This window comes from Rhipicephalus sanguineus, chromosome 3 (genome assembly GCF_013339695.2).
Source record: "Rhipicephalus sanguineus isolate Rsan-2018 chromosome 3, BIME_Rsan_1.4, whole genome shotgun sequence".
In the NCBI taxonomy this organism is placed as follows: Eukaryota; Metazoa; Arthropoda; class Arachnida; order Ixodida; family Ixodidae; genus Rhipicephalus; species Rhipicephalus sanguineus.
This window is the reverse complement of record NC_051178.1, coordinates 144,932,927-144,960,266: the sequence shown is the minus strand read 5'-3', so window position 1 is coordinate 144,960,266 and position 27,340 is coordinate 144,932,927. Positions and strand designations below refer to the sequence as shown.

The 27,340-nt window shown below is 45.6% G+C and overlaps 1 protein-coding gene across 1 annotated transcript in view; it reads right to left on the bottom strand.

The window, feature by feature from the left end:
- LOC119385929 (solute carrier family 12 member 1) overlaps positions 1-10,126 on the bottom strand; it is a 34,420-nt gene extending 24,294 nt beyond the window's left edge. Inside the window, exons 1-13 of the mRNA XM_037653292.2 lie at positions 10,036-10,126; positions 9,514-9,589; positions 7,397-7,492; positions 6,534-6,673; positions 5,926-6,039; positions 5,726-5,837; positions 4,569-4,696; positions 3,808-4,026; positions 3,129-3,236; positions 2,830-2,953; positions 2,278-2,379; positions 1,151-1,306; positions 280-379 (exon numbers count right to left, since the gene is read on the bottom strand). Coding sequence (XP_037509220.2) covers positions 280-379; positions 1,151-1,306; positions 2,278-2,379; positions 2,830-2,953; positions 3,129-3,236; positions 3,808-4,026; positions 4,569-4,696; positions 5,726-5,837; positions 5,926-6,039; positions 6,534-6,673; positions 7,397-7,492; positions 9,514-9,559 — 1,445 coding nt within the window. The 5' untranslated portion in view covers positions 9,560-9,589; positions 10,036-10,126. The remainder of the gene's footprint in view (positions 1-279; positions 380-1,150; positions 1,307-2,277; positions 2,380-2,829; positions 2,954-3,128; positions 3,237-3,807; positions 4,027-4,568; positions 4,697-5,725; positions 5,838-5,925; positions 6,040-6,533; positions 6,674-7,396; positions 7,493-9,513; positions 9,590-10,035) is intronic.
- Positions 10,127-27,340: the final 17,214 nt, after the last annotated feature.

Genomic DNA, 27,340 nt, shown 5'->3' with positions numbered 1-27,340 from the left:
TGTCAGTCGAGTTGTGCCTTACATGCAGCCATTAAAACAGCACGATCATTTGTTTTTCTCCTACACTAGCACACTTCTCAATCCAGGCTATGTTTCCATGCTCAGGAAATACTATTCCCTTTTCCCAGATACCGCATCGCGGGAGCATTTCATAAATGCCTTTATTTACGGCTGCGGTGCCTTAAAGAAGAATTAGATTGAAGGTATGCTCATGCGGTGTGGTAGCAGCTCCTTTGAAGAATGCGCGCCAGAAGCGGTGAAAAAGGCAAGGTGCCTCACCTATAATTCTTGATGTGATCGCGGACGTTGTTGAGCTTGACGACGCTGTTCAGAGCATCCAAGTACGTCTGCGCTTGAGTTGACGATCCCCAGTTGACATCTGCGTTACAGCGGTATAGTGCAGACAGTGAGCATGCTAATAGACGTCTTAGTGTGAGTACTCATACGACCAGTACTTCGGATAAGATTGAACAGAACCGCTAGAGTTTGAGTGAGTGGGCGCCGAAAGCTACCGCCTGTGTTCGCCAATGCTTAAAATGCGCGTTCATGTTATACGGCAAAGATATTTTAGTCGTAACGTGTACACTTCAGCAAGCTTTGTGCAGCACTCGAGAACAATATCGTTAAGCCTTACATCAGTGAGCTTGTTTTCGGCAAGCAGTGACAGGTGCCTCCAATTGGTCGAGGACTTAAGCGTATTTAAGCACATATGCATGATATAGGGGTTTGACACATGGTATATAGATGTGAGGACATTGCAACACTCTTCCGGATAAAAAGAAGCTCGCACTTGTACACATATTCTGACTATAAGCGCAAAGTAGGAAATATATTAAGTTCCGCTTCGTGAAAGATACGCAGCATAGCTAGAGACACAGCCACCACTACAGACACTGTCAGCCAAACGCTAACTAGCCTGCTGCGTGCCTCACTATTACATCACCGCTGGTCATCATGTATGGGGTATATTCTGAAGAGGATAATCACGGTCAGTGACGAACACCATTCAAGCTTTTGTAGAATTATTACAGTAATGAAATTTGAGGAGCTGAGCTATATAGTTGCAAACAAAGTTTCTCACAAAAATAAGATAAAAAAAAAACAGGTTCATTCGCCTAAGTTCAAGACAGCCATACGCGTTAAGACGTACCAGGCTTCCTGTTGTAGATGAAGATGTAGAGTCCGAGTATGATAGCGAATGTTCCGAGTGCCGTGGGCCAATTGGTGATGAACATTACACTCAAGCAAAGGATGGCACCCACGAGGCTGACCCAAAGGTTGTAGTAGCGGAACGCAGGCCGGAACCCTGCGTCACGAAGCAGAGCGTTATAGAGATTAGGACGAGTTCAGCGTTTGCGCCCATAGTACATACAAACTTCGCTCCAAAGTTATAGTGAAGCACAAGACATAACGAAATAGGTACAGGTCCTTCACGGCCGAGGTAAAGCACTTTGGCCGTTTACCTGTAGTGTGTAGATGCGTACCTTTTGCAGTTCAAGCTTGTAAGTACGCGCAGTGTTAGAAAGCGTAAGCGGAAGACGATTACTCCAACCTTAAACAAAAGTCGCGATGAACGCGTTATGCTTAAGGGAGCCAACAGACGGCAATCCTGGAACGACATAGAGCTTACAGGGTGCGATTGCTCATTATAAGTTTCTCTCACATTTCCAGTAGCAAAAACTACACGAGTTGTCATGTATACGTATTTAGGACAGACAGCGTGTCATTATGATGCGAAACTAAGTATTCTGTCTAAGAAAAGAAAAAGTATGTTTCGGTCTACACATAGCAGCCTTGTTTACAGATAAAGACAACAAGGTAGGGAAAGCAAAAAAAAAGACAAAATGAGCGCCTCCCTTTTAGCCTAAAGTCGTTCATTGCGCCACATAACCTTGTTGAGCTATGCACCAACTCGTTTAACACAGTACCGTGCTAAAATACACTTGTGAACAAAGCTGTAGGCGGTTGAACGTTGAATTCTGAATTTGTTGTGTGGTCAGAGTGGAGTCTTCATCTTTTCCTTCTTTTGCAATACTTTATTTCTAACATAGTACACTTCATGTCTTCTATTTATTGGCTAACAAATTTATTGGCTAACAAAATTTCTTAAATAACCATAAATTCAAGCGCCGTCTGTTCGAGCCAACCATTAAGCTTATCTTGAAATCATCTGAACCAACATATATAAGGAAGCCCGCTAATCGCGGTTCTTTGCGGAACTTTGTTTCGGAAAAGTGAATAGTCGGTGTTCATCTCTGCTCGATGTGGCCTGCTTACCCGGCATTCTTGTGAACGAGGCGTGAAAGCAGGAGAAGTTGATGAGGCAGTAGGCAGCAAGGAAGAAGTTTGAGATGATGGGCGCGATGGCATTCAGCTCGCCTGCAAGAAAGATCAGACTTCAATGTCTATAAGGTAACGCGGGAAAAATATACCGTGGCGCTAATATCAGAAGTCCATTCACAGCACACTAGATTCATAATTTAAACATTTTCTCCCCTACCCGTTCATTCCCCTTCTTCTACGCAGAGTAGCAAGCCGGAAGCAAAGCTCAACCGGCCGACGTCTCTGCTTTGCTCGTATAAAAGTGTTCTCGCTGTCACTCGGACTGTACATCCGGTCACGATTGGAGGATACGATTAAAAAAATAGAAAGCATTCAGAACCCCCAGAGGCACGCTATGAAACATTCTTTAGTCAGTACAAAATATGGCACAACTTGTTCGTGCAAAAATAGCCTCTGGAACTTGTTAGCACCGGTGATCGACATTCATTTAAGCACCGCGGAAAATACAAGATAATTTCACGAGTTCAGAAAAAAAAGCTAACTTGCCAATGGCACAGCAGGCAAGGGAAATGCCGAAGGCGAGCATGTAGCCCCTCCTTGGTTCATTGTTCCTGCCGAAGCCCTTGCCGAACCAGTGGATGTACGGGAAGAGCTTGTCGTTGCACAGAGCCTGTACCATAAAACGAGAACGCTTTCACTACATCAAACTCATAGTGATGACTGAAGAAGGGTATTTTGAGCACAGCGATGACGCTATAGTTGATACGCCAACCGTGAGCATCATAGAAAGCCCAAAAGTAATCACTGCCTTAGTGAGTAATGAAATGCTCAGAACGCTCCCTTACCTGGAAGACCTTGGGGGCGCTGACCAGACTGGCCAACGCAGAGGACAGCGTGGCAGCGAAAACACCGGCGATTACCAGAGGACCGTAAGCGGACACCATTTCCATGACCTGTGCGTTGGCAGTTTAAATTCGGTATGTAAGAACACAGGTGAGGAAACGAGTTTTGCAATGTGATTCGTTTGCAGTTGTTAGTAATAGCACATTGGTAGCCATATGCTGTAGTAATTTTTTGATACTTTTTTCACTCTTCTCGACTCTTCTTGTAATTCGCATAGACGAAGGTGCACCACTGTTATCTCCAAAAGCAATCACTCAGCTGGACGAAAGAGAAAGAACAGGAATCGTAGAAAAAAATATTCTTACAGAATGCGCTCACACCAACGGTGGAGTTGTAGAAGGCTTCAAACATCTGTGATACAGTGTCGGTTTTTAAGAGCCACAAAAAAACAAAAGAAGTTGTAAGCATTATGGTTCTGAAAGTCTTCGCGAAAGCAGCAGCTGCTTCAGTTATTCGATGAGAAGGAGGCTAAATTGGAAATGTAAGAAACTTTGAGAAACGTTTAGGCTACAGCAAAAGCTACTGTACATAGTTAATTGAAACAGGCTTCAATTTGTTCGATTTTCAGGCGCATATTTGAGCCAGTGCGAAAACGACACGATCGTTTAGTGGTTATAGTACCTGGAAGTAATTCATCAGTCCGTACTCGCACTTGTCGGCCTCGGACATGGTGCAGTTGGCGATGTCGGCGAAGTTCACTCCAGCTTCGGTCAGGTTGAACGGGAAGCCGTTGGCGTCACGCAGGACTGTGGTGCCGGCTATGACGGCGAATGCGATGTACGACAAGGTTGTGATAAAGATGGCCAACAGAGTGCCCCGGGGGATCGCCTTTTGAGGATCCTGCAAGGTCGGTGTAACGGCGAGAACCACCGAGTTTCGAGACTTCGGAGAAGCTTTGAAAACCGGGCTGAATATTGTCAAGTTAATCATAGTTAAGTTTCATGTCTGTATATTGTGAGTTAAGTACGTCTCACACCTGTATCCGCAACAGCTTCACTTCAATGCACATCTGATCCGAATGTAGCGTGTAAAATGACATAGGCATAATCATCAGAAGTTCAATATTTCGCCTGGAACGCGTCATTAGGTAGGGGTCATATTCTACAGTCATGAAATTACTACCGCTTGCTGTAGTAAACGAGTTCAACATACCTCAGAACGCGCGTACTACATGAGCATTCGTTATATAAGCAGCCCTTCCCAACAAACATCACTAACCTCATTGCGCGTCTCTCGTCAATGAAATGAAAAAAAAATAAGCGCTTCTCTGAACAGACGGAAATTTTCGCAGGCCCACATATGGTTTTTTGTTATATGCTCGCTCCGCAAGTTATCTGTTATGCAATCAATTCAATAATTTTATAAAGTTTTCAATTTCGTACCTTTAGATCTCCGGAGATGTTGGCACCAGCCAGAATACCCGTAGCCGCCGGGAAGAAAATAGAGAAGACGTCGAAGAAAGTCTCGCCGTCCCTGAACCCCGGCTTTAAGTTTTCCATGAACAGAGTACCTGTACAATATAAAACGAGCAGCGCTTTCACACGAAACGAAGAACTTTTCCGTGATGGTATATCGTATTAGGTTCAATGGCAAAACTGTAGCGTTTCAATATATTGCTTTTCGAGGGACGATTTCACTGGAGGAAAGACGTGCTTGAAAGACTGAAGTTTCGTAAGGAAATTTCTGTTGAGAGTATTATCATCATTAGCCTATTTCGTGCCAACAGCAAAGTAAAGGTATCTCTCAGAGTCCTCTATGGCTCTTGTCTTATATGAGCTGGCTCCATCCTACGCATACAAAGTTCCAAATTTCAGCTTCAGGTATGAAGTTGCCCTACATAATGTTTTTATTTCAGGACAGCTATACTTTCTTCACGTCCTTTAGTTGTCTGCTGCATGCATGCATCTATTTTTTTCTTCAAACCCTATCCATAACTAAATGTTCACCGCTTATCTGCTCTAGACATTGAAAAACTTTCTCAATAATTTACAATATGGATTTACAGTATGGATTAGATGACACACGGGTGCGGCCGACTTTCTGGTATAATGTCGGTTGCACCCGTGTGTCATCTAATCCATCATTTGTATTGTAAATTATTGTACATGTCTGCCACAGTATCCTCTGCACACCGGTGAACGTGCGTGAGAATGTTCGCGTGAATGTGTATGTGAATGTGCATGTGCATGTGAATGTGCACCGGTGGATGTTCACTTCGATAGTGCGATGTTCGATCCATGCTGGAAATATCTGTTAGTTGAGACTCCGGAATGCTTCGAAGTGCTTGGTGTACCAGTAACCCTTGTGGGAAGGATGTGAAGACTATTTTCAGTGCCCTCTGGTGGAAATGTACCAATAACGAAGGTTCTGCGTGCTACAGTAGCAAACGTCGTAGGCAGGACGTAAGAGCAACAAAAGTCCTTCGTCATATTTTCTGAACAGTAAAATTTGCAGGACTTGCGCAGTGTTGCACAAACATGCAACGCACAGGCCGCGCGGGGAAGGAGACAGATTTCGTCTCCTCTGCGGGGAGACTCACCGGAGTAGCCAACAAAGCCTTTGGCCATAAGGTCTGTGGTGGGCGGGAAGAATGACCCAACGACGAAGTCAATCATGGCCGCTAACAGGATCAGGAGAAGCACGATTTGCGCCTGGTAAGTAGAAAGAAAAAAAAAGACGACCCAGATTGAGGGAACATGAAATCTCATATAAGAGCTAAATGCGTTGCAATGTGCCTGCCTTGGACTCCCACTCGGTGCCGATGAGTGCAATGCAGAGAAGCACGACCACCGTGGCGCAACTGATGATGCGGATGTCGTTCATGTCACCATCCACGATCAGCTGGCCTTGTCTCTGCGAGTTCGATACGCGCCGCAAAAAAATACTGTGCATAAAGTTCGACCCACATACATCACAGTGACAACTACAGTGGCAAACACTCGTTTTTCGAGAGAAACTAATCAAGAATGGCAAATATGCGCATACTTGTAACGTATTTGTTTTACTCGGCTAATCGAAAAAGTTTAAAACAGCAAGATGCACACGTCTTGGACTTACGAAACGGTTACAAATATCGCTGAAAAAATACTTGAAGCGCCTCGCGAGGCCGAACGGCAATTTATTGGGCTCAGAATTCCAGTATTAACAATTTCCCTCAATAAAAAAAATATTTTTCGGCATTCGCGGGACTGAAACTTTTTGCAGAACAATGCTAAACAAGCTAGCGGCAACAAACGTCCATAAACACAAATACGGGATAGGATCACCTTCGCTTTAACGAAAAAAAAAAAACTTCACTAAAAAAGAAAGAAAGAGGTGCAAGCAATAGCTACAACCAGAGCCCTCACCGTCATCACGGCTTGCACGGTTTCTGCAAAACCGACGACGTACATGGCAACGGCTACGGCGTTTGCTAAGGAGAAAATCAACCCAATGGCGCCGCCGAACTCCGGCCCAAGACTCCGCGATATCATGTAGTACGTCCCACCTGCGATAAGCATTTGAACAAAATGGGGATGAACAAGTGTCACTGAAAGCGAAAAAAAAAAACGCACACTGGAGTTGTGGCAAAAGGAGTTGGACTGGTTTTATTTGATCAGGCAGATAGTGGCGGCATAAGCATTGTTTTTGGCATGAATTTCTATTATGTAAAAATACAACGACGACAATAAGCGATACTACTGTCAAATTTGTACGTGTACCGCCATTTAACACGCTTAGGTTGCACATGCATAAAAGTTTTGCGCATGAAAATGAATCGGCAATCGAGAAAATGCCACCAGGTTACAAAGTTCTTGCTTGTGAAAAAAAAAGTGCTTGTGCTTGCTAAATTAAATATTGGACTTATTGTGCAACTAACCAAATCACTTAACCAGCGTTATGGACACCGAATAATGCAACTGGGTACGCCTTTCGGATCGCACCCTTTTCGACATACGCGATGTCGAATTTGCGGATATCTGCACTGTTATTTCACTTAATTTTAAACGTCGCTTTACGCACTGAAGTACGAAAGTAGCCATACGGTCGCAAACCGCAAAGTAAATCGTGAACTAGTTATACATATTTAGTGAAATTCTTGTTAATTATGTTAGGAGTAAAATCGCGCTACCTGCGGCACATAGGTGATGTTTAATGATTCTTTATTTTCTTGGAAAAAATCGTTATCCACGGATGTATATTTCTCGAAGGTTGTCTCCGATCTACGTACCTCCTCTGACTTCTCCGTTTGTGCAAATTGCTGACATGGAAAGTGTTGTCAGCATGGTCACTGCAGATGCGAGCAGGATGATGGCAATGGCAAGACCTGTAATTCACACAGTCAAAATATGTAATTTCCGGGAAATGTTCTTTTAATAAACAAGAATGCAAATTCATTAACGATTCAACAGATATGTGGTTATAACTTCCCTGTCTTCATTTGCCCCCCCCCCCTCCCCTCTCACTCTCTCTCTCTTCTCTTTCTCTCTTTTGCTAGCGGAATAATCTCGCTGTAATCAGATCGCACGTGCAACGAGAATTGTGGTGGAAATTCTGGACTGTACAAGAACACCAGCAGTTACGCTGGAGCGCGGTGTGCGCTGGAGTGTACAGTGACTAAATAGCAGATGCGTTCACACGTATTCCAGAGCTATACGACCGTGCTCACCGCTGCCGTTGTAATCAGCAAAAACGAGGAACACAAGGAGCAGAACTTCAACCCTTGAAGAGTTCAATATTCATTTGGAAGGTTTGGGTACTCCGTCCTTCACCGTCACTACAACGTAGCAGAACTATTTCACATCATAACCCTTTGCCACGAACACAGCAGTACCACAGTTAAGGACTGGACTTACGCCCGATTACATATCGCTTGATTTGAAAGCTTTTGTTTTTAATCCTAGACTTTTAAAAATTCAGATTGATAGCTTCCGTTATAGCCCCAGGAACAATATTCGCAATATCCACATTTAATCTCGCAGAGTGCTTTTACAACCGAAAAAGCCCCGTATTCCGTCGGGCAAGAAGAAAACGTCCCGAATGCTTCCTTTTCTCAAAGAGTTGGGCAAAAGTAATAAAGTGTCCTTGCCGCGACCAATTTCCTCAAATGTCCTTGCATAACTTTCACGATAAATTACGAGAAGAGCATAAAATGAATGCTGTTCCATACACCAAGTGCTGCCTTCTATGTATATTCTCGGAACAAGGACCTTTATCCTCCCTCCACAAGCTTAAAGAAAACGGACGGCCCAGCACTCGTTTTTTCGAAGCATGCGCATATTTTGGCAATATTTCAATGCTGAACAACTACTGGTTACAGCCTGGCGTGATGAGGTAAAACTGTAACCTTTCAATCACATTGAAACTTCGACAAAGTGAAAGCTACAAGCCAACAGAAGTAGTGATTGTAGTTTCTTTTGTGTCTCGCGTTTAGAATGGATCTGGCGAGAAAAACCGCAGAACGATGTCGCAACCTGAAGGAAACATGAATGACACTCAATAATTCATGTACGAGATTTTCGAAGTTATGACGTACGATAAATTAGCTTTTCTGCCGCTGCACGTCCGAACTGCAGAACTTATGATCCGATGGGGCTGTGTTTGTTCCTAGTTCGAGTCTTTAATGAAATTTGGCCTGTGAAACAAGTATTACTCTTGAACGGAGGAAGGCAATTTTTTTAGGGCTCGCTTCTTTGTTTGACACAACCGTAATGAAAACCAGCAAATAATGAAGCCAAGGTAATTATAGGAGACGTTCATTATATTCTTTTAAGTGTATTGTAACAACTGTGATAAAGATGTGAAGAAAGTAAAGTGAACGAAAAGGCAACTTGTCGTTGGCAGGGACCGAACCTGCGACCTTCGGAGGGACCCATGCGAAGGTCGCAGGCTCGATCCCTACCAGCGGCAAGTTGTCTTTTCGTCCACTTTACTTTCTTCACATCTTTATCGCAGTTGTTACAATACACTTAAAACAGTATAATTAACGCCCCCTATACCTTCCCTCGCTTCATTATCTGCTGGTTTTCATTAACGTATTACTTTTTGTACCTTAAAGAAATGAATTATTTCGAAGACGAAGCAGGAAAGTGCGTGAAGACTTTTTGCCGTACTGCCTCGATCGGCGTCTTATAACAAACGCTGTGCTCGAAGGAATTAGCGTTCACACCGAAAGAAAAGCAAGAGCTTCGCATTATTTTTCAACGCTCGTTTCGCAGTGACGTTATGAATATTGATCAACAGGAAATGACAACGCAATGAACCCTTTCCCTCCTCTTCCCCTTTGCCCTCCTACCGTCACCTATATGCGTTTATGCATGTTAAAAAAATTGTTGGCAAAGAACTCACCGATTCCGGCTTGTCCCACGACCCAGGACAGCCGAAGAAAGAGCATGACGCCCCAAATGTTGAGAAGGCATCGTACCTATTTGAACGAAAGAGGGAAAATGGGTAGAGAGACCCAATTAGTTTGTTATACGCAAGCTAATGAAGCCAAAGAAGGCATATGGGGCGTCATTTGTAGTTTTTAACTGAAGTTCAATGAATATGACATTGCCCAATTACAAAAGCTCAATGAAAAGCTACAAATAATGCTCCCTGTGCTTTACTTGGCCTCATTATTTGTTGGCTTACTGCGCTTCTCGCCATGGGTTGAAACACACAGTACGTCAAGTTGTCACAATCGGGGAAGATATTAGAAAGAGAGGAAAAGAACTGCTGAGATTAAGTAAGCGAACTAAGGCAATCTGTATTTCAACGAAATATGCGTTGTACACAAAGACAGCATTAATAAAGAGAAATGACGACACGAGTTGCTCTCAAGAGGTTATTGTATGTTTTTGCAACAACATCAGACGAAGGCGAACTCACCAGCACTCCTTGTATCCAGCCAAATTTGACAGCATTCGTCGTGGCGACATCGCTCTGAATTTTCTCGCTGAAGGACTTTGACTGCGCAAGGAGAAGAAACGAATCATAAGCAACTTACTCCTATACGCACGTATCGGACGAAGCCAGTTAGGTCCATGACAGCCACTGATAAGAACAAGTATATGTTGTTGCTATTTGAAGCACAGTTTTGTTATACCTATAACACATATTTCACTCCCCGGTATCGAACAGTTTACATGCTCCGTCTGACATAATAGTTGCTCACACTACGGATTCTACTATATAGGCAACGCACTTGCTTTGTGAAGAGAGTTGTCCGCAGCATAACATGTAAAGCGGCCACTGCCTGTGCCACTGCCTACGATGGTACATACTAAACATATAACAAGCACAGTGACATATCGCTGAGTGCAGTAATGCACGATCCTATCCAGCACTGTACGCCAAGCTGTCCGTTCAATTCAGGTCACTCAGTTTACAAATCCTCAAAGAGGGCACTTGTATTCCAATTTGAGATGTATTTCTTGTTACAAGAGCCCGATCAGACATCAGTCTGCAGCTTTTTCAAACTCTGCCGCTCGAAGGCGCCAGTTGTGATTAGGCCTAGCACGCACGCGTCGAGCCACATAACACGCTTTCGATATTTTGTCACTTAACGGATCTGGAGTGATAACATAGCTACGGCGTTTGTATAGGCAATCACCTACGGACTGTTAGAGCGTGTGGCTCTCAATTAAAGGTTTGAAAGCACTTCAATTACGTTGTCGAGAAGTGGTCTTCCAATGACGTCCCTCCGATAGAATGGAACGCACCGTAGTTCACTAACCGACGCCTCTGCGCCATATTTCTGTGTACGAAGTTACAACTAATGAGGGTGATGCCTTCCTAGCACTCTTCCACACGCGTTCTGCAACGGGGTACGACGTCATATTTCTGACGAAATTTCTGGCTAAATTGTGACTAATGTTGACTACCCGCCTTTGTAAGAACGTTTTCTTCATTTCATTTCAATGCGATGATTGAGTTTTTCTTTGCCTGGATTTCGCTTGACGAGAAGAAATGTCACTATGCCGCCTGTTAATAGGAGTTATCCTCAGACGATTGTGCGTCCCTGCTAGCCCTGTCATGGCTGCGCATGTCTGTCTGCGTGGCTGAGTGCATTCGTGACCAGCGCGCGCCATATCAAATAGGCCATCTGTGGCGGGTGCAAATTAGCGTTGTCTTATATAGTGTTGGAGCTCCCGTATTCCCATGTTTCTGCGGTGCACTGAAGCGAGAATCAGCAGGAAGTGATCGTTCCCCAAGCCCAAAGCTCTTCAGAGCATCAAGTACAGTGACAGCGAGTGGTTGAGGCCGTCAAGTTTGATCCGCTCCCTCAATCCCGTTGTTTGTCTGCGCATGCGTGACATAATACGTGCTATTGTAATCAGTAAGTGAACGTTTACTGCAGTTCAAACGGCGGATCTACTTACGATTCTCCTTCGTGCAGTTATCTTACACGCAGTTATCAATAGCAATGCTTCGAATTGCCGGCGAAACAGCAACTTAGCAAATAGGGCAATGTATTAATGGAGCATCGTAGTATTACACGAAAGACATTGTCAATTGTCCTGCGTCCTTTTCAGTGGCACAAAAAGAAGTGGAGCATGGAAGCTTAACACAAGGAAGACAGTATCTTAGTTGGTGCCCTGCCAGAGAGTGGTCAAGCAAAATAGTAATAAGTGCGAAAGAACAGTAGGAATCCCAAACACCGCATGAAAATGTAACGAAAACGGAATACGCAAAAGCATTGTGAGCGTTAGCACCGTCCGCATTTTCTTCCGATACGACAAGTGGTAAGCTGGCGTTTGTCCTATCTTGAGCTCCGACAACGACCGGTCATCCAAAAGATTGAGGGCATGCATTGGACAGGTCGAGGGTACAGAATGTGGTCGATAATTTTCACGTGACCCCAATCGCCGCTGGCACAACCACATGCTTTCTCAAGGGTCTTCACTCTACGCATACGTGTACCAACCAAAATGTCAGCTTCCCCAGAATGACAATGGTCAGGCCTATAGCATAAGGCCACATGAAAGAGTGTACCACCAGAGCAGACTTACGAACCGGACGCCGACAGGAAAGTGTAAATACTGGACGCAGCCAAGCCGGCTCTCACATTCGCACTAGGCCCATTGTCTTTTTTTTTTTCGCAGCTGATTATCGGCACGCACCACAAAGAGGCGAGTAAAGTGTGTAAACCCCACTCATCCAGGCGGCGGTCGAGTTAAGTGGACTTTCCTCCGGCGTAGCCCTTATGACGTCAGTCTGAGCAGTACATTTTGCACCCGGCACGCTGAAAAATGCACAGACAGTTGCGCTTAGAAGATAAGCATCATGTGTTTTCCTTTTCTTTTGTCTTACCGCTTATCAAATAAAACATACGAATGAAAAGAACAAAAAAAGATGTCCAGAACGTGAAGCTCGCGGGTGCAAAGAGACCGTTGCGCGGCTTCTGTGCGTTTGTCTTCGACACGTTCGACAAACATGACAAGCGTCGCCTCACGGAAACCAGAGATATTTGTAAGTTTGCCTCAGCTGACGTCAAACCGGACTGCTCTAAAAGCGACAGTGTTGCTTTGATTAAGGCGACAGCCTTATATGCCTCATCGAACGGAAAAAGTGACCGTCGATGTAGTCGTCGTCGTCGTCGTCAACACGAATGGTTCCAAAAAATCATCACTTCCAAAGAAGATGATGGGCCCCGCGCATTAAACGACGGAGTAAAAATATGGGGCTGACTTGGCACCCCCATTAAACGAGGGAAGGGGGCGTAACCCCCCCCCCCTTTGTTCGCACGCTTATGCTTTCTTCCTCCCTCATTCTTTACTAACAACCACAAACCAATGCCATCAAAAGAAATATGACACTATTGAATTGTGAGGCGAGTTTTTTTTTTTTTTTCTATAGCGGAAAGAATTGCGGGAAGCTTGCACTAAGTCGCGCAAAGCTTGGCAGAGCGAAGCTGGTCGATCCTTCAGTCTTCTGGCTAACGCCGGTTTCTTGCTATCGTTCTCTCTCTCTCTCTCTCTTTAGTTCCTTCTCCCTTTCATTCTCTGGTTACTTTCTATCTTTCTTTCTCTCTCTCTTTCTTTGATTCTCTGTATTCCTCTCTTTCTTTCTTTTTCTGTTTTTCTTGCCTTTCTATAGATTTCTCTCTTTCTCTGTCATTTTATGCCATATGTTTATTTCTTTGATTCTCTGTCTTTCTCTTCCTGCCTTTCTTCACTTTCTTTCTGTTTATGTCTCTGTTTGCCTTCTTCATTTTTAGTGGACCAGCGGTGAGTAGTGGCATTTGCCCAATTTCTGTGGCACATACCCGTTCATGATGATGATAGTTTATTTCTTGTGGCCATCCATCTTACGTCGAGCTTAACAGCTTCTCTCTTAGGATAAGACGAAAGTATTGGTCACGCGCTTATTGCATAGTCGAGTCTCGGCATTGTCTTTCGCCTCCCCACCCTTGTCAACCCAAGATAGACGCGTTCTCGGAAACGCCTTCTTCAAGTGCGTAGCCCTTAAGAGTTATCTTGCGTGCGTGTATTACGACGTGAGAGTGCGTAATGGAAAGCTCGAACACTTATTGTTACCGCACCGGGTCACAGAAAGAAGGCGTAGATACTGTTTTTTGCCCGAGTGTTTTGTATGTGCGTCAATCGATAACACAATCGTATTGAGAAATAGCTCCTTGTCAGCAAGATTTCCGCAACCTGTCGATGCACGATTAGCACGCACAGACAAGTGCCAATAAACTGCAGATTTTGATGTGCAGTTCAAGTAAAGTGACGCCTAAGAACAATTTGTGGGACGGAAACAGGTTCACTAAGAAACGGTAAGTTTACAGTCTTTGCATGTCGAGTAGATCAAGTAAAATAATTAAAAAAGGGAAAGATAGGGCGACACAAGACAGCCGCTTAGACATTCCCTCAATATGATAGGGAGGGATCAGAATTCATTCATTCATTCATTCATTCATTCATTCATTCATTCATTCATTCATTCATTCATTCATTCATTCATTCATTCATTCATTCATTCATTCAACCGATAAATTAATCAACCAAATATTTAATATTTCATGCATGAAAAGGTTCAGTGGTAAATACAGAACCGGTAGCTTGAACAGTGACGCGTATATCATTTTTCTTGGGCAGTAGTGACAGGAATGGAGAGCTGACCCATGCTTTTCAAAATGTCTTGATGCTGCAAGTTTCAAAATGTGTCATGCACGCGAATCGTGGGCTTTTGCGATTTGAATAAACTTCATGACCGACACACACACACACACACACACACACACACACACACACACACACACACACACACACACACACACACACACACACACACACACACACACACACACACACACACACACACACACACAGCCCCCCCACCCACCCACCCACGCTTTTTAAACGTAATTCAGATTCCCTATTTGGTCGCGAACGTTAGCATTCTTCTTCAAGAATAGTGCGCCAAATCAGCCCAATTTGGACACGTAAACATTTCGAGGTACAGACTTGCACACTGCGGTCTTCCGATAGGGGCTGGGCAACGTGAGCGATATGAGCAAACAACTAAAGTAGGACAAATGCGACGACAGTGCGGAGAAAAAAAAATTACCAGGGGGTCAAAGACAAAGACGACCCGATAAGATGACGTCACCTTTGTGCGTGCGCCGATGCATGGCGCACTCACTTGACCCCGCTCCACAGATCCACAAGGCCAGGAGAATTTCAAGCGAAACCCGGCGCCTCCACTCGTCTCAGGGTCTCTCGCCTCAGGGTCTTACCCTTAAACCGTCGAACTTTTAGTGCTTTATGGCGCAGTCTCCCATACTTCGCTCTCTGTGACACGAGGCCAGAGGCGCAGACGCGCAGACTGCGGCGCGCATCATCAGATGGAAACACCTCGACATGTCAGTCCCACAAAGAACTCGACACAAGAGCACGTTTTGCTTTCAGCAGTGAGTTCCCCATAGCCACTAACCGAAACTTCGATGTCACAAACATAGGCCTGCACCGAGCTCTCCATCAGTGGGGGCCAAGTCTCACCGCGTTGCCCGCCTTCCTCTGGGCCTCATACCTTCCCAAACCCAATTACTGGTTGTATTTTGTTTCAGACATGTAGTGCACTGCTGCAATTAACTTTCCGCAAATAAATTTCGAATTCTCGTCCCTTCAATGGTTGACTTATTTTATGTGTACCCCTCAGCGACAATTGCTTTGGCTTGTGTAGGCTAGTGTTACGTGTTGGCTTCCTCGCTACTGTTGGCTAACTGGCTAATATCGGCCGTCCTCTTTCATAACAACAACCTTGTTTTCATTGAATCTCAATACAATATTGAGTTGTCTACGAATATATTTTTATTTGTATTCTACCGGAGCCCAGGGAGCATGATAGAAGATGTTCGCAGTTTTCGACAGTGTACGCATATGACGTGGTTCATTTCGTTCGCGAGTACTACGACCTGTCCAGAAGCAAACACATACTCGCTAGACGGTTCTGAGGAAAGACGACAGATCACCGTGACGCGAGTCTGTTTTTCAGCCATCGCCACGATACGCACAAGAACTGCGCAATATGCGCCAATACACTTCGGACAGGTCGAATCGGTGTACATATCGTAAACAACCGAAGCTGGTACACAGAGGCTAATCCACGTCGTGGTGCTGAGAACTGCTGGTGGTTCGGACCACCCGGAGTGCGAGTAGCAGACGGTGGCCTGCTGATCGAATGTGGCTGATTCATCCTTGTACGTGGGTGTTATTCATGGTGCGGAGTACTATAAACAAAAACCAAGACATCCGATTACACCCTACATCCGATTACGACTGTATTTGCATTATCTCTCCGTTGTGAGCAACAAGATTCACCCCAGCGATGAAGATGTAATGACAAAGAGTAAGCCGCTGCGACATCTTGGCCCTTGCATGGTATAGAAACCGGAATGTGGGTTCGTATCTTTCGTACTTCGCTTCAAAGGTGAGGAATGGGCAACCTGAACTGCGACCTTCGTTTGTCAATGCCATCAATGTGAAAAGGGGGAAATATGGAATACATTGCAGACGTACCTGCGCGCAGTTCTTCCATTCCCTGCGTGGTGACGTTGGTAAGCACTTATAATTTATAAATATGCATTGCCTTTGCTGTAACTGGCATACATTGTATCGCCGATATAGAAGAACACGTGAAGCTGGCAGCAGCTACTATAGCGAACACTTGCCAAATAGCTCTTTAAAAAAAAATGTGCCAAGTTTTTTACTACTATGTGGGCTAATACATTAAGCTCAATGAGCGCTCAGTTTTCGCGCTGCCTTGCTGCCATCGCCCATATCTCATTCTCATCTCCATAAGCAGTAATGAATCAGTACGTATTGCTCAGCACCAGCTGCCAGCGTCTTTCCCTCATCTACGGGTATACAGGGACTAGCGATCTTACGTCCTACCTGTGCCGGTCCGTGGAAATAAAAAGTGGGTCAGTATAACGGTATAGGCAGATAACAATTGAGAATGCTCTTATGTTATGCTTTTGTTTAAAAAATTCAGGTTTTGCATGAAATCAGGATTAGAAATCCGGTAGAGTTATACGAGGCCTAACTGGATAAGTGGGAATCAGTACGTTTTCGAATGCAGCTTTTCGCATGCATGCCAAAAATATAAACAAAAAAATAGAATGAATAGAAATTAGGTGTATATCCAAAATATTGGCGGCCCTGCACATGACGCCGGACAGATCTAGGCACGTTATATGCAGAATGAGGCACTCACTGACGCGAAATATATATGTATTTAGTGTAGAACATGCCATAGCACGCATTGCGAGAAATATGTGAACACACCTCTAAATCTATGATGGGCAGCTGAATTTATTCGCTTAGCCATCACAACAAAAACTTGTGCAAAACAAGAACAACAAATATGGAAACAGAATCTGCCTCTAGCTGAAGAAATTCGCCAAAGCTTTGACGCACGAGGAGATCTTACGCACGGATTCACTAGGTTGATTGATAAGTCTAAACAAGTGTAATAAACGAAACAGCAGCACCAGCTCGCACCTTTTCCTTGTGTTTTGTTTTCTCACCACGTGTGAATACAACAGCCTTTTGTTAAACCCGTATACGAGAGAAGCGTGTCAATAGCAGCAAAAGTGTCGAGTTCTTGGAAGAAAGATCGAAAGCTACAAGTTCCAGAAACCGTTTCGCTAAAAGATCCCGAAACATACGTACTAAGACACATTGCAACCCATTTCAGGAATCACTGATTCCTGAAAAAAAAATGTACTATATAGAACCGAGGCGCTTGTGCCCATGGCAACTACAAGTATCGCGAGACAGCCAGTGTGGGAATGATGCGGAGTACTCGGCTTTGCCTAAACTCCTACCTTTGTAAATCTGGCTTTTTAAATCGATCATGGCTTTGTAAATAGTTTTGTAAATCGAGCAAAAACAGCCAATTACTTGTTATCTGCGCAGCAATTCATGGTTCATTTTCCACTAAGAAGTTTAGTGCCCTGTTGCGATTACAAGGGTACGATTGCTAAAAAATCTAACGAGATAACGCGTACAATTTCAATTGAACGTATTAGGCGGCACGTCCATGCACTCGCAATAATTCCTGAGGCAGTTAAGCAATCTCAACGATAGAGTTTCCTCTAGTGTAACTTTTGCATGAATTCTACGCGACAGAGACACTATACCGTATGTGAAGGAAAGCTATGATTTTTCAAGGGCTCGTTTATCTTTGCTAGACACAACATTAATGAGAACTAACAGACAATAACGCCAAGGAAAGTACAGGGGGTGTTATCTGTAGTATTTAGAATGTCAATGTGAAGAAAGTAAAGTGGACGAAAAGATGACTTGCCGCCGGCAGGGACCGAACCTGCGACCTTCGAATAACGCGTCCGATGCTCTACCACTGAGCTACGGCGGCGGTCATCCTCCCGTCCACTTTCTGGGGTATATATGTTGATTAAACCTAGGAGTGTTAGTCAGCGCCAATCGCAGCCATGGCGGCGAGTGTGGAACACTCTTTTTTTGCCTCTTGGCGACACGTAGCACGTGATCTTTTTTTTTACGAGTTGGCAGCTGACCAATAATCCCTCGTATACTACCTGAAGGCATTAAGTCTGCCAGGACGAGACCCTCGCTATGAATGAAGGAAAGCTATGATTTTTCAAGGGCTCGTTTATCTTTGCTAGACACAACATTAATGAGAACTAACAGACAATAAAGCCAAGAGGCAAAAAAAGAGTGTTCCACACTCGCCGCCATGGCTGCGATTGGCGCTGACTAACACCCCTAGGTTTAATCAACATATATACCCCAGAAAGTGGACGGGAGGATGACCGCCGCCGTAGCTCAGTGGTAGAGCATCGGACGCGTTATTCGAAGGTCGCAGGTTCGGTCCCTGCCGGCGGCAAGTCATCTTTTCGTCCACTTTACTTTCTTCACATTGACATTCTAAATACTACAGATAACACCCCCTGTACTTTCCTTGGCGTTATTGTCTGTTAGTTCTCATTAATACCGTATGTGCTTCTACAAGCCATGCGCCGGCAGCCCTAGCCAACAGTTAGGCAACCTTGGGAAACAACCAATTAACACTGTGAAACAATTAGGCGATATTGGGAAACAACAATCGAACACTAGCCAGTGCAGGTATTCGTCGGGGGTCTCTCTCTCTCCTCACAGGCTCTAATCGCTTCCTAACAGGCTTTTTTTATATTTTTTTCCGAACTGTTACAGATTATATTCAGTTTTGATTACAGATCTATATGACCGTTTCCATGTCCTAATTTTCTTCACTAAAACTGGCGTTATTTAGGCGAACTCACACCCGCCGCGGTGGTCTAGTGGTTATGATGCTCGACTGCTGACCCGCAGGTCGCGGGATCGAATTCTGTCTACGGCGGGAGCATTTAGATGGATGTGAAATGCTAGAGACCCGTGTACTTAGATTTAGAAGCACGTTAAATAACACCAGATAGTCAAAATTTCCGTAGCCCTCCCCGGCGGGGTCCCTCATAATCATATTGTGGTTCTGAAACACCATCTTACTTCCCATGTATAAATTGCCACGCATTAAAAACTCAGAGGGTCCCTTATGCATTCACCTAAGACGACCCGAAGGCGAAATCCATGTTGTTCTTCTTAGTCGATGTATTGCCTACCCCGCCACACTTCGAAAGCTTTGTGCACCAGCGCTGTTTCGCACTGCCTCCGTGATCCGCACACCTTTGACCAAGCTACGTCACGTGACGTCACGCCAAATTGTGTGACGTCATGATGACGTGACAAATTTAGCTATCCGTGACGTCATTATGACGTCGTATGGTGACGTCACCACGTAATGACTTTTTGCATCACTCGTGCTGTGCCCGACGCCGCGGGACGCCGATCGACGGTCAATTTGTGCGTTTGATGAGGCATCCAAAGCTTTCGCCTTGATAATCTTGCACGTCATGCCAGCGTTGTAGCATCATTAAGAAAGCAAAATCCCTCTGCACAATGAAAAAAAAAGGGAGGAAGAGAAAACAGCACAGAAATGTACAGTAAAGGGACACGTGGTAAGAAATAAACTTTTATAACGGCATATGGACCGTGCCCTACCGTTGGGTTCAAGGGGGCACCGCGCATTCTCGCCGGCGGGAGAGTCGCAATGCCATTCCGTGGCAATTCGCGAGCAGTAAAGTAATCAACGCATCATAAGAAGCCGACGCTTCTAGCCTCCGAAATCGCCGTTTTCCCTAACATTATACGACATGCTCTCGAACGAACGTCTACTTATTGCAGCCACACGCGTGCAGTTAGTTATTATTTTCTTCTTTGCAGGCTTCATTTCGAAACCGCGTCGCGAAGAGCGGGTGATGGGCTCGACATTGAAGCGGAATAAGGAGTCTTTACACTCCGCGTGACATTTAAGCGCGACTGTTGACGCGGAGATGAGAAGGTTGGGCGAATAATAAAAGAGACGTCGCCAGTTGCTACGTCGCGAAGATTCTAGGAATTCGACAACTTCGCCATTTTTGTTTATATTTTCTTCTATTAAAAAGGAGACCGAATGGCAAGTAACAAAGTGAGCGCCTTCAGGGGGGTAGAGAGGCGGAGAACTTATGCGTTCATAAGAGAGGCGGAGAACTGCGGTTTCAGCGCAGGCCTGCGCTGAAACCGCAGCACAGTCACAGCGAAAGCTGGAAGAGCGGCGTTTCTAGAGCCCGTTGTAAGCTAGCTCACTTGGGGCTACAATACAAGTACACTAGAAAGGTACCCACTACGCAATAAATCACAATTTTTGTGAAGTTGCGAAGCACCTACTAAGCCATTATTCGTCATTCTGCGGAGAAGCGAGGCACCAGATGCACGTCTGGAAGGCATTATGTGCACTTTGTTGACGCGGCGACTGATGACGATGAAGAATTATGGCTCAGCCCTTTGTAATGGGTTGGAATCGTTAAACGGCCCAGCAGTTATGTAATTTGCAGTGGGTGACGCCCGGTTGCTATTTCCCTCTCCCGTCATGCTGTATAACATACGTTGCCGTGGGAGAGAGACAGGGTGGGGTGAAGAACTTTACTGAGACCCCAAGTAAATGGATCATGCGCTTATGAGATTCTTGGGCAACCAATACAAATGCACTTGCGAGGAACCCACTACGCTCTAAATCATTGTAATTTTACTGAGACCCCGAGGAAATGGATCATGCCCTGATGGGCTTCATTGGCAACCAATACAAGTGCACTTGCGAGGAACCCACTACGCTCTAAATCATTGTAATTTTACTGAGACCCCGAGGAAATGGAACATCCGCTTATGGGCTTCCTTGGCAACCAATACAAGTGCACTTGCGAGAAACCCACTACGCTCTAAATCACTCTAATTTATCTGAGACCCCGAGGAAATGGATCATGCGCTTATGTGATTCCTTGGCAACCACTACAAGTGCACTTGCGAGAAACCCACTACGCTATAAATCATTGTAATGTTTAGAAGTAGGGCAGCTGGCACTGGGCCATTTTTCGTCATTCTACGAAGAGCCGTGGTACCTGCTAAACGCATGTAAGGCATTATGCGCACTTTGTTGATGCTGTGCCTGACGACGATGAAGAATTATGGCAGAGTCCTTTGTAATGGGTTGGAAGCATTCAACACCCAACTCATTGCGCAATTAGCATTGTGTGACGCCTGGTTACAGAATTCGCGTTGTGCGACGCGTTGCGCGACGCTTGGTGCTTATTTTACTCTCTACCACGCTATATTGCATATGCTAAGGTGGTTCCTTCCCGACATGAAGTCTGTATAGGACCTTTTTGCATAGCAGTTCCAAGCACCGGAATGGCTCAGAGGTTGAATACTGGGCTCCCACGCAGAGGGCCCAGGTTCGAACCTCGTTCCATCCTGGAGTTTTTTTCTTATTTCGTTTTTTTTCTTATTTCGAGCGATACTGGTTACGGACACCGGCGGCGGCGGCGGCGGCGGCAGCGGCGGCGGCGGCGGCGGCGGCGGACAACTACGGCGCCAAAAACGGCCGGTGAAATGATCTCATAACAGCTTTCGCTGTAAAAGCTGTTTATGATACCGTCCGGGAAGCGCAACGAGTTGCGAAGGAAGGCTTGGTTACACCGAATCGGAAGATAGAACTTTCGGACGATGTTTTCGACGCGACTATGCGATGTAAGTTGCTATCCTCTCACTATAAGTACTCGTCGAGGTTCGCGCAAATTGCTGCGTGCTATAACGCGGCAGACACGTCTCAGTTATTTGGGCAGTACGTCGCTTTTCCTCACACGTTTTATTGCTGCTTCTGCGGGGTCTGTACTAAGTGTTTCTTTTTTTTCCAAAAATGTGATTGCGAAACTTCAGAGATTCGGCGCAGTTCTTTTGAAGAAACGCAATTTCCGTGTGAAAGCTCACATTAGGTGTGGTACTCTCTGTTTTTGTTGCGTGCTCGTTTTTTTTCTGTCTTTTTTTTTCCCGAAGCAAATAGCTTTCTCTGGCTCTTTGACGCCGACAGATCCGCCGGTGGACTTGCGATAAAAGGTAGGTAGGCAAAGCGTGCGTGTCCAACCGAGTCGCAGGGTGCATTCATCGTTTAGGAACCTCACGTACACGTGTTATTTAGCGCGAAGGTTTACGTGCGTTTCGTGTGGAGGTTTATATCCGCGAGTGGCTTTCCGCCGCGGTGGAGCAGAGGTTGCGGTGCTCGGCTACTGACCCGAAGGTCGCGGTCGACCTCGGCGGTCACATTTCGACAGAGGCGAATAGCTTGAGGCCAGTGTGCCGTGCGATGTCAATGCTCGTTAAAGAACATCAGATGGTCAAAATTTCCAGAGCCCTCCACTACGGCGTCTCTCATAACCATATCGTGGTAGTGGGACGTAAAACCCCAAATGATATTAATATCCGCGAGTGGAGCTCTCGCGAAGGAAACGTTTACGGTGGCAGGCTAGTTTATTCGTTCGCTTGCTCGTTCATTGAGCAGCGAGTATAGTTCGTATGTCAAGTACGTCTACGAGGCACACTTGCACACAATGGTTGGTGCGTCTAATCTCGTAACGAATCAACCAACGCTGTCTAAATGTATCGACTGGAAATGATGTACGCCTTCTGGCGCATTCTTCTTTCAATAAAGCTCCGAGCTGCTGCTTGCACTGACAGTCATTTTCTAAATAAATAATAGTCGCCACTCTCAATACAGCCAACACCCATTGCCCATGTGTTTCTTGCACTCTAAAAACTGTCCGCACCTTTTGTGAAGTCTTCTTGCCCCTCACCAATAACCGTCCTCTGGCTAGTTTGCGCTTCCTTTCTTGAAAACTCGGCGCTCGGCACTTTCCTATCAAGGATGCTTTTTATTAACACGCACGTCATTCGTGACCTGAAAGTACGGCGCACCCGGCGATAATGCAAGGAAAGGCACGCGAGATTGATAGTTATTGTTTCGGGACAGAAATACGCCCCATAGCACGCCCTTTTTGTGAGGTTGCTAAACAGTTAACAGAAAATAGCGAGCGCGGAGATTTGGTGAAAAAGTAAAAAACAAGTGAGCCAGATGCTGGATATTGTTTTGTAGGAAAGAGACGCCTCAAATACGCCCTTTTGTATTGCAGTGTGAAGTGCTACATGATACAGGCACGTATAGCGGCGTTAACTATATTTACCCAACCGATACTTCGGAACGGCTACCTCTAGTGCGTACTGGCAGCCTCAGTGCGTCATTGGTATGCGCGGCGAATTCGCCTCGCGAGGACGACGTGTATAGGTTTCAGAAGGCTTCATGTAGAGCGGGACATTAACGTTCAACATCACACATGTCCTTTACAAACGTGTCCTAACATCTCCTAAACGACATAAAATAAAAAAAAGGATACAAAGATCTAGACGGCTAGTGCGAATGCTTAAAGCGCGCCGCCTGGCAAGCGCGCGCTCCCTTTGCGAAGCGTCGTCTGCTACGCAAGAGCAAGGTAGGTGGCGCCATGCTCGAAAAGAGAGTGCGAAGGAGAGGAGAACGAGGAGGAACGCGAGCGGAGGAGGAAAGTGTCGCTACTTTACGAAGTTTCAGGGACTTTATGAGACCCCTGACCGTAGCGCCATCTCAACGCGCGCCGCGAAAACTCCTCGTGGCTCAAGGTCATCGGCGAACACAATCTGCCCGCGCCCTCTCCTCAAGCGGAGCGGCGAGTGTCAGCACCTAACTTATTCTTACACCGTGCGCAAGGCTTAAAACTGCAAAACTGGGTGATTCTAAGACTAATCTGGTTGCTTCTAGGTTGTTTTAGGCCTCAGCTAGGCGATGCAAGTTCTATGGGTTGCTTCTAGGTTGTTGCTAGGCTTTAGCTAGCTGATACTAGGCTGTTTCTACGTTGATTCTCAGCGCAGAGAGGTTCGACTTCAACTACACACAGTCACAGACACGACACAGATGTCCAAATTCCAGAGAAACTCGCGCTGAAACCGAGCCTTCGCGCCTCTCATAGATCTACGGGCACGTCGTCGTTGGCGTAGGCCTTCTATCGCTTCGGGGTCTTCTCGCAGCCACCGTTACCTTTCCCGTTTCCTATATAAAGTATTCTCTCGTACGTACTCGGGGTCTCCGGCTCGCCGCCATCGCTTCGCAGCCATTTGTTGGGCTGACTGTTTTATTCTTCATTTTTAGTGGACCAGTGGTGAGTTGTAGGATTCACCCAATGCCTGTGGCAAATACACGTTTATAATGATGATAGTTTTCTGGATCGACTCACAAGGGACGACTTGCTAAACAGCTTCGCGGCTAAAAAGCGCCAACTGTCAACAGCATGAGATATCCGGGCAACATTGAAGCACGCGCTCCGTATGTACCCAGTTTCTTCCCCTGTGTCGATGAACTTGGTTGTGTAATATTGAAAGAATTCGTGACGACAGATCGAAACACCCAAATCGAGGCCCCGCCGAACGTTTGGACTCCTATATTCGAAGGCTTTCTTATTTTGGGCAAGTCGTGCGAGCTACCAGTTCATAATAATATCTGGGGTTTAACGTTCAAAAACCACGATATGATTATGAGAGTCGCCGTAGTGGAGGGCTCCAGAAATTTCGACCACCTGGGGTTCTTTAACGTGCACCTAAATATAAGGACCTCAGACATTTTCGCCTCCATTGAAAATGCAGCCTCCGCGGCCGGGATTCGATCCCGCGACCTTCGGGTTAGCAGTCGAGCTCCATAACCACTAGACCACCGTGGCGGGGCAGCTACCAGTTCATGATAACCGAAATCAATGATAACCGAAGTGGAAGGTATAAGACAATGCGAGGCCGCCCTTGTACGCGATGGTCGGGTGCTGTTCTGGAGGCCACAGGGAAACGTCTGGATGGGCTTATAGAACTTGTATTGAATTGAAAGAACCTGTATTAAAAGAACTTGTCTCATTGCGATTATATACTCATGGCGTCAGGAGAAGTCGCAGCGACTGGGCAGTACTCAACAAAACAACAGAAAGAGCAATTCGAAGACTCAAACCTTCACCCGCATAGAAAATAAGATAATAGGTTTCAACGACGATCTGTAGTAGATGATAAACGCACATGCGCACGTACTATAGATGCCGACAAATTTCTTTGTGTCTTTTTTGTGTCTGTTTGCGTTCGTCCAAGGAAGAGCCATAAATAAGCTGAGGATGATTTGGTTCAATGTGCCTGATATGCCATTATTCCTCGACGCCGGAGCATGAACATTCTTAACACTCTCCTGCCCGCTCAGAAATGTTCCTGCACACGGAGGAACGACCGAAAACAATTTACAGCTCCGAGAATAGCACAATGCCGGAGCTTGACCACAATTGAGTATTGTTGATCCGGAAGTTAACTTTCTTATGACCCCTCTTGAGCGCAGCGTAGACCGAATCGAACTGGTATAAGGAATGGAGACGTCTCTGTTTGAGTACGGGGCTCACTCCCTCTTAATCGTCGCCTCGGAGTCCACTGCTCTTTACTGACGTGCTCATCCTTTTGACACTGTCAACAAAAGCAAGATCACGTGAGGGGGTCCGAAAAGTAATGCGCGCTGCTTCAGGGTCGAGAGTTAGCAGTGGCTCGTCAGGGCTATAACCGAAAATGCACTTGACAGAGTCGACAGTGAAGAAAGGCCCCTTGTGGCGAAAGTGCGTCGCGGAAGCGGACGACCGTTTATCACCGGCGATGCGACTCAGTCGATTTTGTTTGCAGTCTCGTAAAACAATACGGACACCGCCATCCGTCTTCAATACGGCACGCTCTATCGCTACGGGTGGCCGGCGAAAAACGCCTCCATCTGACAAGGAAGGAATGCCGGTGCTGGCGGCAGTTTAGGGGCAATGTCGCCAGGTCACTGCGTGAAACATTTTATTTTTTTTTTTTAGTGAGAACTACGAGCGCGAGTTCGTGTTGTGTGTGCTCACACTAACGGTTAATTTCTTCTCTTTCTTACTCTTCATTCTTCATTAAACGTTTTCTCTCTCTCTCTATTACTATTACTCTTGTTATTCTCATCTATTATTCCTCCGTTCTTCACCCCATCCGTAGGGTAGCCGACCGAGGGGTGACAGCTTCCAAACGGGGAGGCTTACTCATTGCGGTAGCTTCTTGTGACTCCTAGTTTCTTTTATTGAAAGAAATACTCGTCAAGCATTGAAAGCCAGTGCAAGATTAAACTCCCTCCCTTTCCCTTTGTCTCTTCCTCTAAGTGATGATGATGAGAAGGAGTCTTTTTTTTTTTTTGCTGCAAGCAGATCTAGACTTACAGAAGGTTTTCAGCAATCGCACCTCCGCTGGAGCGCCACCTGTCAAATGCGGTTACAGTCTGAAGTTCGTCAAAATCCATCTAGTAGCAACACGGCACGTGTTATACTATACGTCGATTCACACATTTCACCATTCGCACTCCGATCGGGTATCAGGTACCGATATCGGTATGATCGGACAACGATATTCTGGAGCGGTATACGATATCAAGAATGGCCTTTGCCTCAAAAACCATATACGACTTACTAACGAGCTTTGTTGTCTGCATTTCGATGCGGTGGAGAAAAACAGCCCAGCAATGCCCTTTAAAGTGGAGGCGAGGAATTGAACTTCGTCAAAGTGTATAGGAAAAATTTTGCTGGGGCAATTAATTTAGTCGTAACTTGCGTGACTGAACAGTCGCTAAGAGTAAGGCTCCACACAGACGAAGATATCGTAAGGGTGACTAAAAACGCCAGGCCTGCGCTGAAACCGCAGCACAGTCACAGCGAAAGCTGGAAGAGCGGCGTTTCTAGAGCCCGTTGTAAGCTAGCTCACTTGGGGCTACAATACAAGTACACTAGAAAGGTACCCACTACGCAATAAATCACAATTTTTGTGAAGTTGCGAAGCACCTACTAAGCCATTATTCGTCATTCTGCGGAGAAGCGAGGCACCAGATGCACGTCTGGAAGGCATTATGTGCACTTTGTTGACGCGGCGACTGATGACGATGAAGAATTATGGCTCAGCCCTTTGTAATGGGTTGGAATCGTTAAACGGCCCAGCAGTTATGTAATTTGCAGTGGGTGACGCCCGGTTGCTATTTCCCTCTCCCGTCATGCTGTATAACATACGTTGCCGTGGGAGAGAGACAGGGTGGGGTGAAGAACTTTACTGAGACCCCAAGTAAATGGATCATGCGCTTATGAGATTCTTGGGCAACCAATACAAATGCACTTGCGAGGAACCCACTACGCTCTAAATCATTGTAATTTTACTGAGAC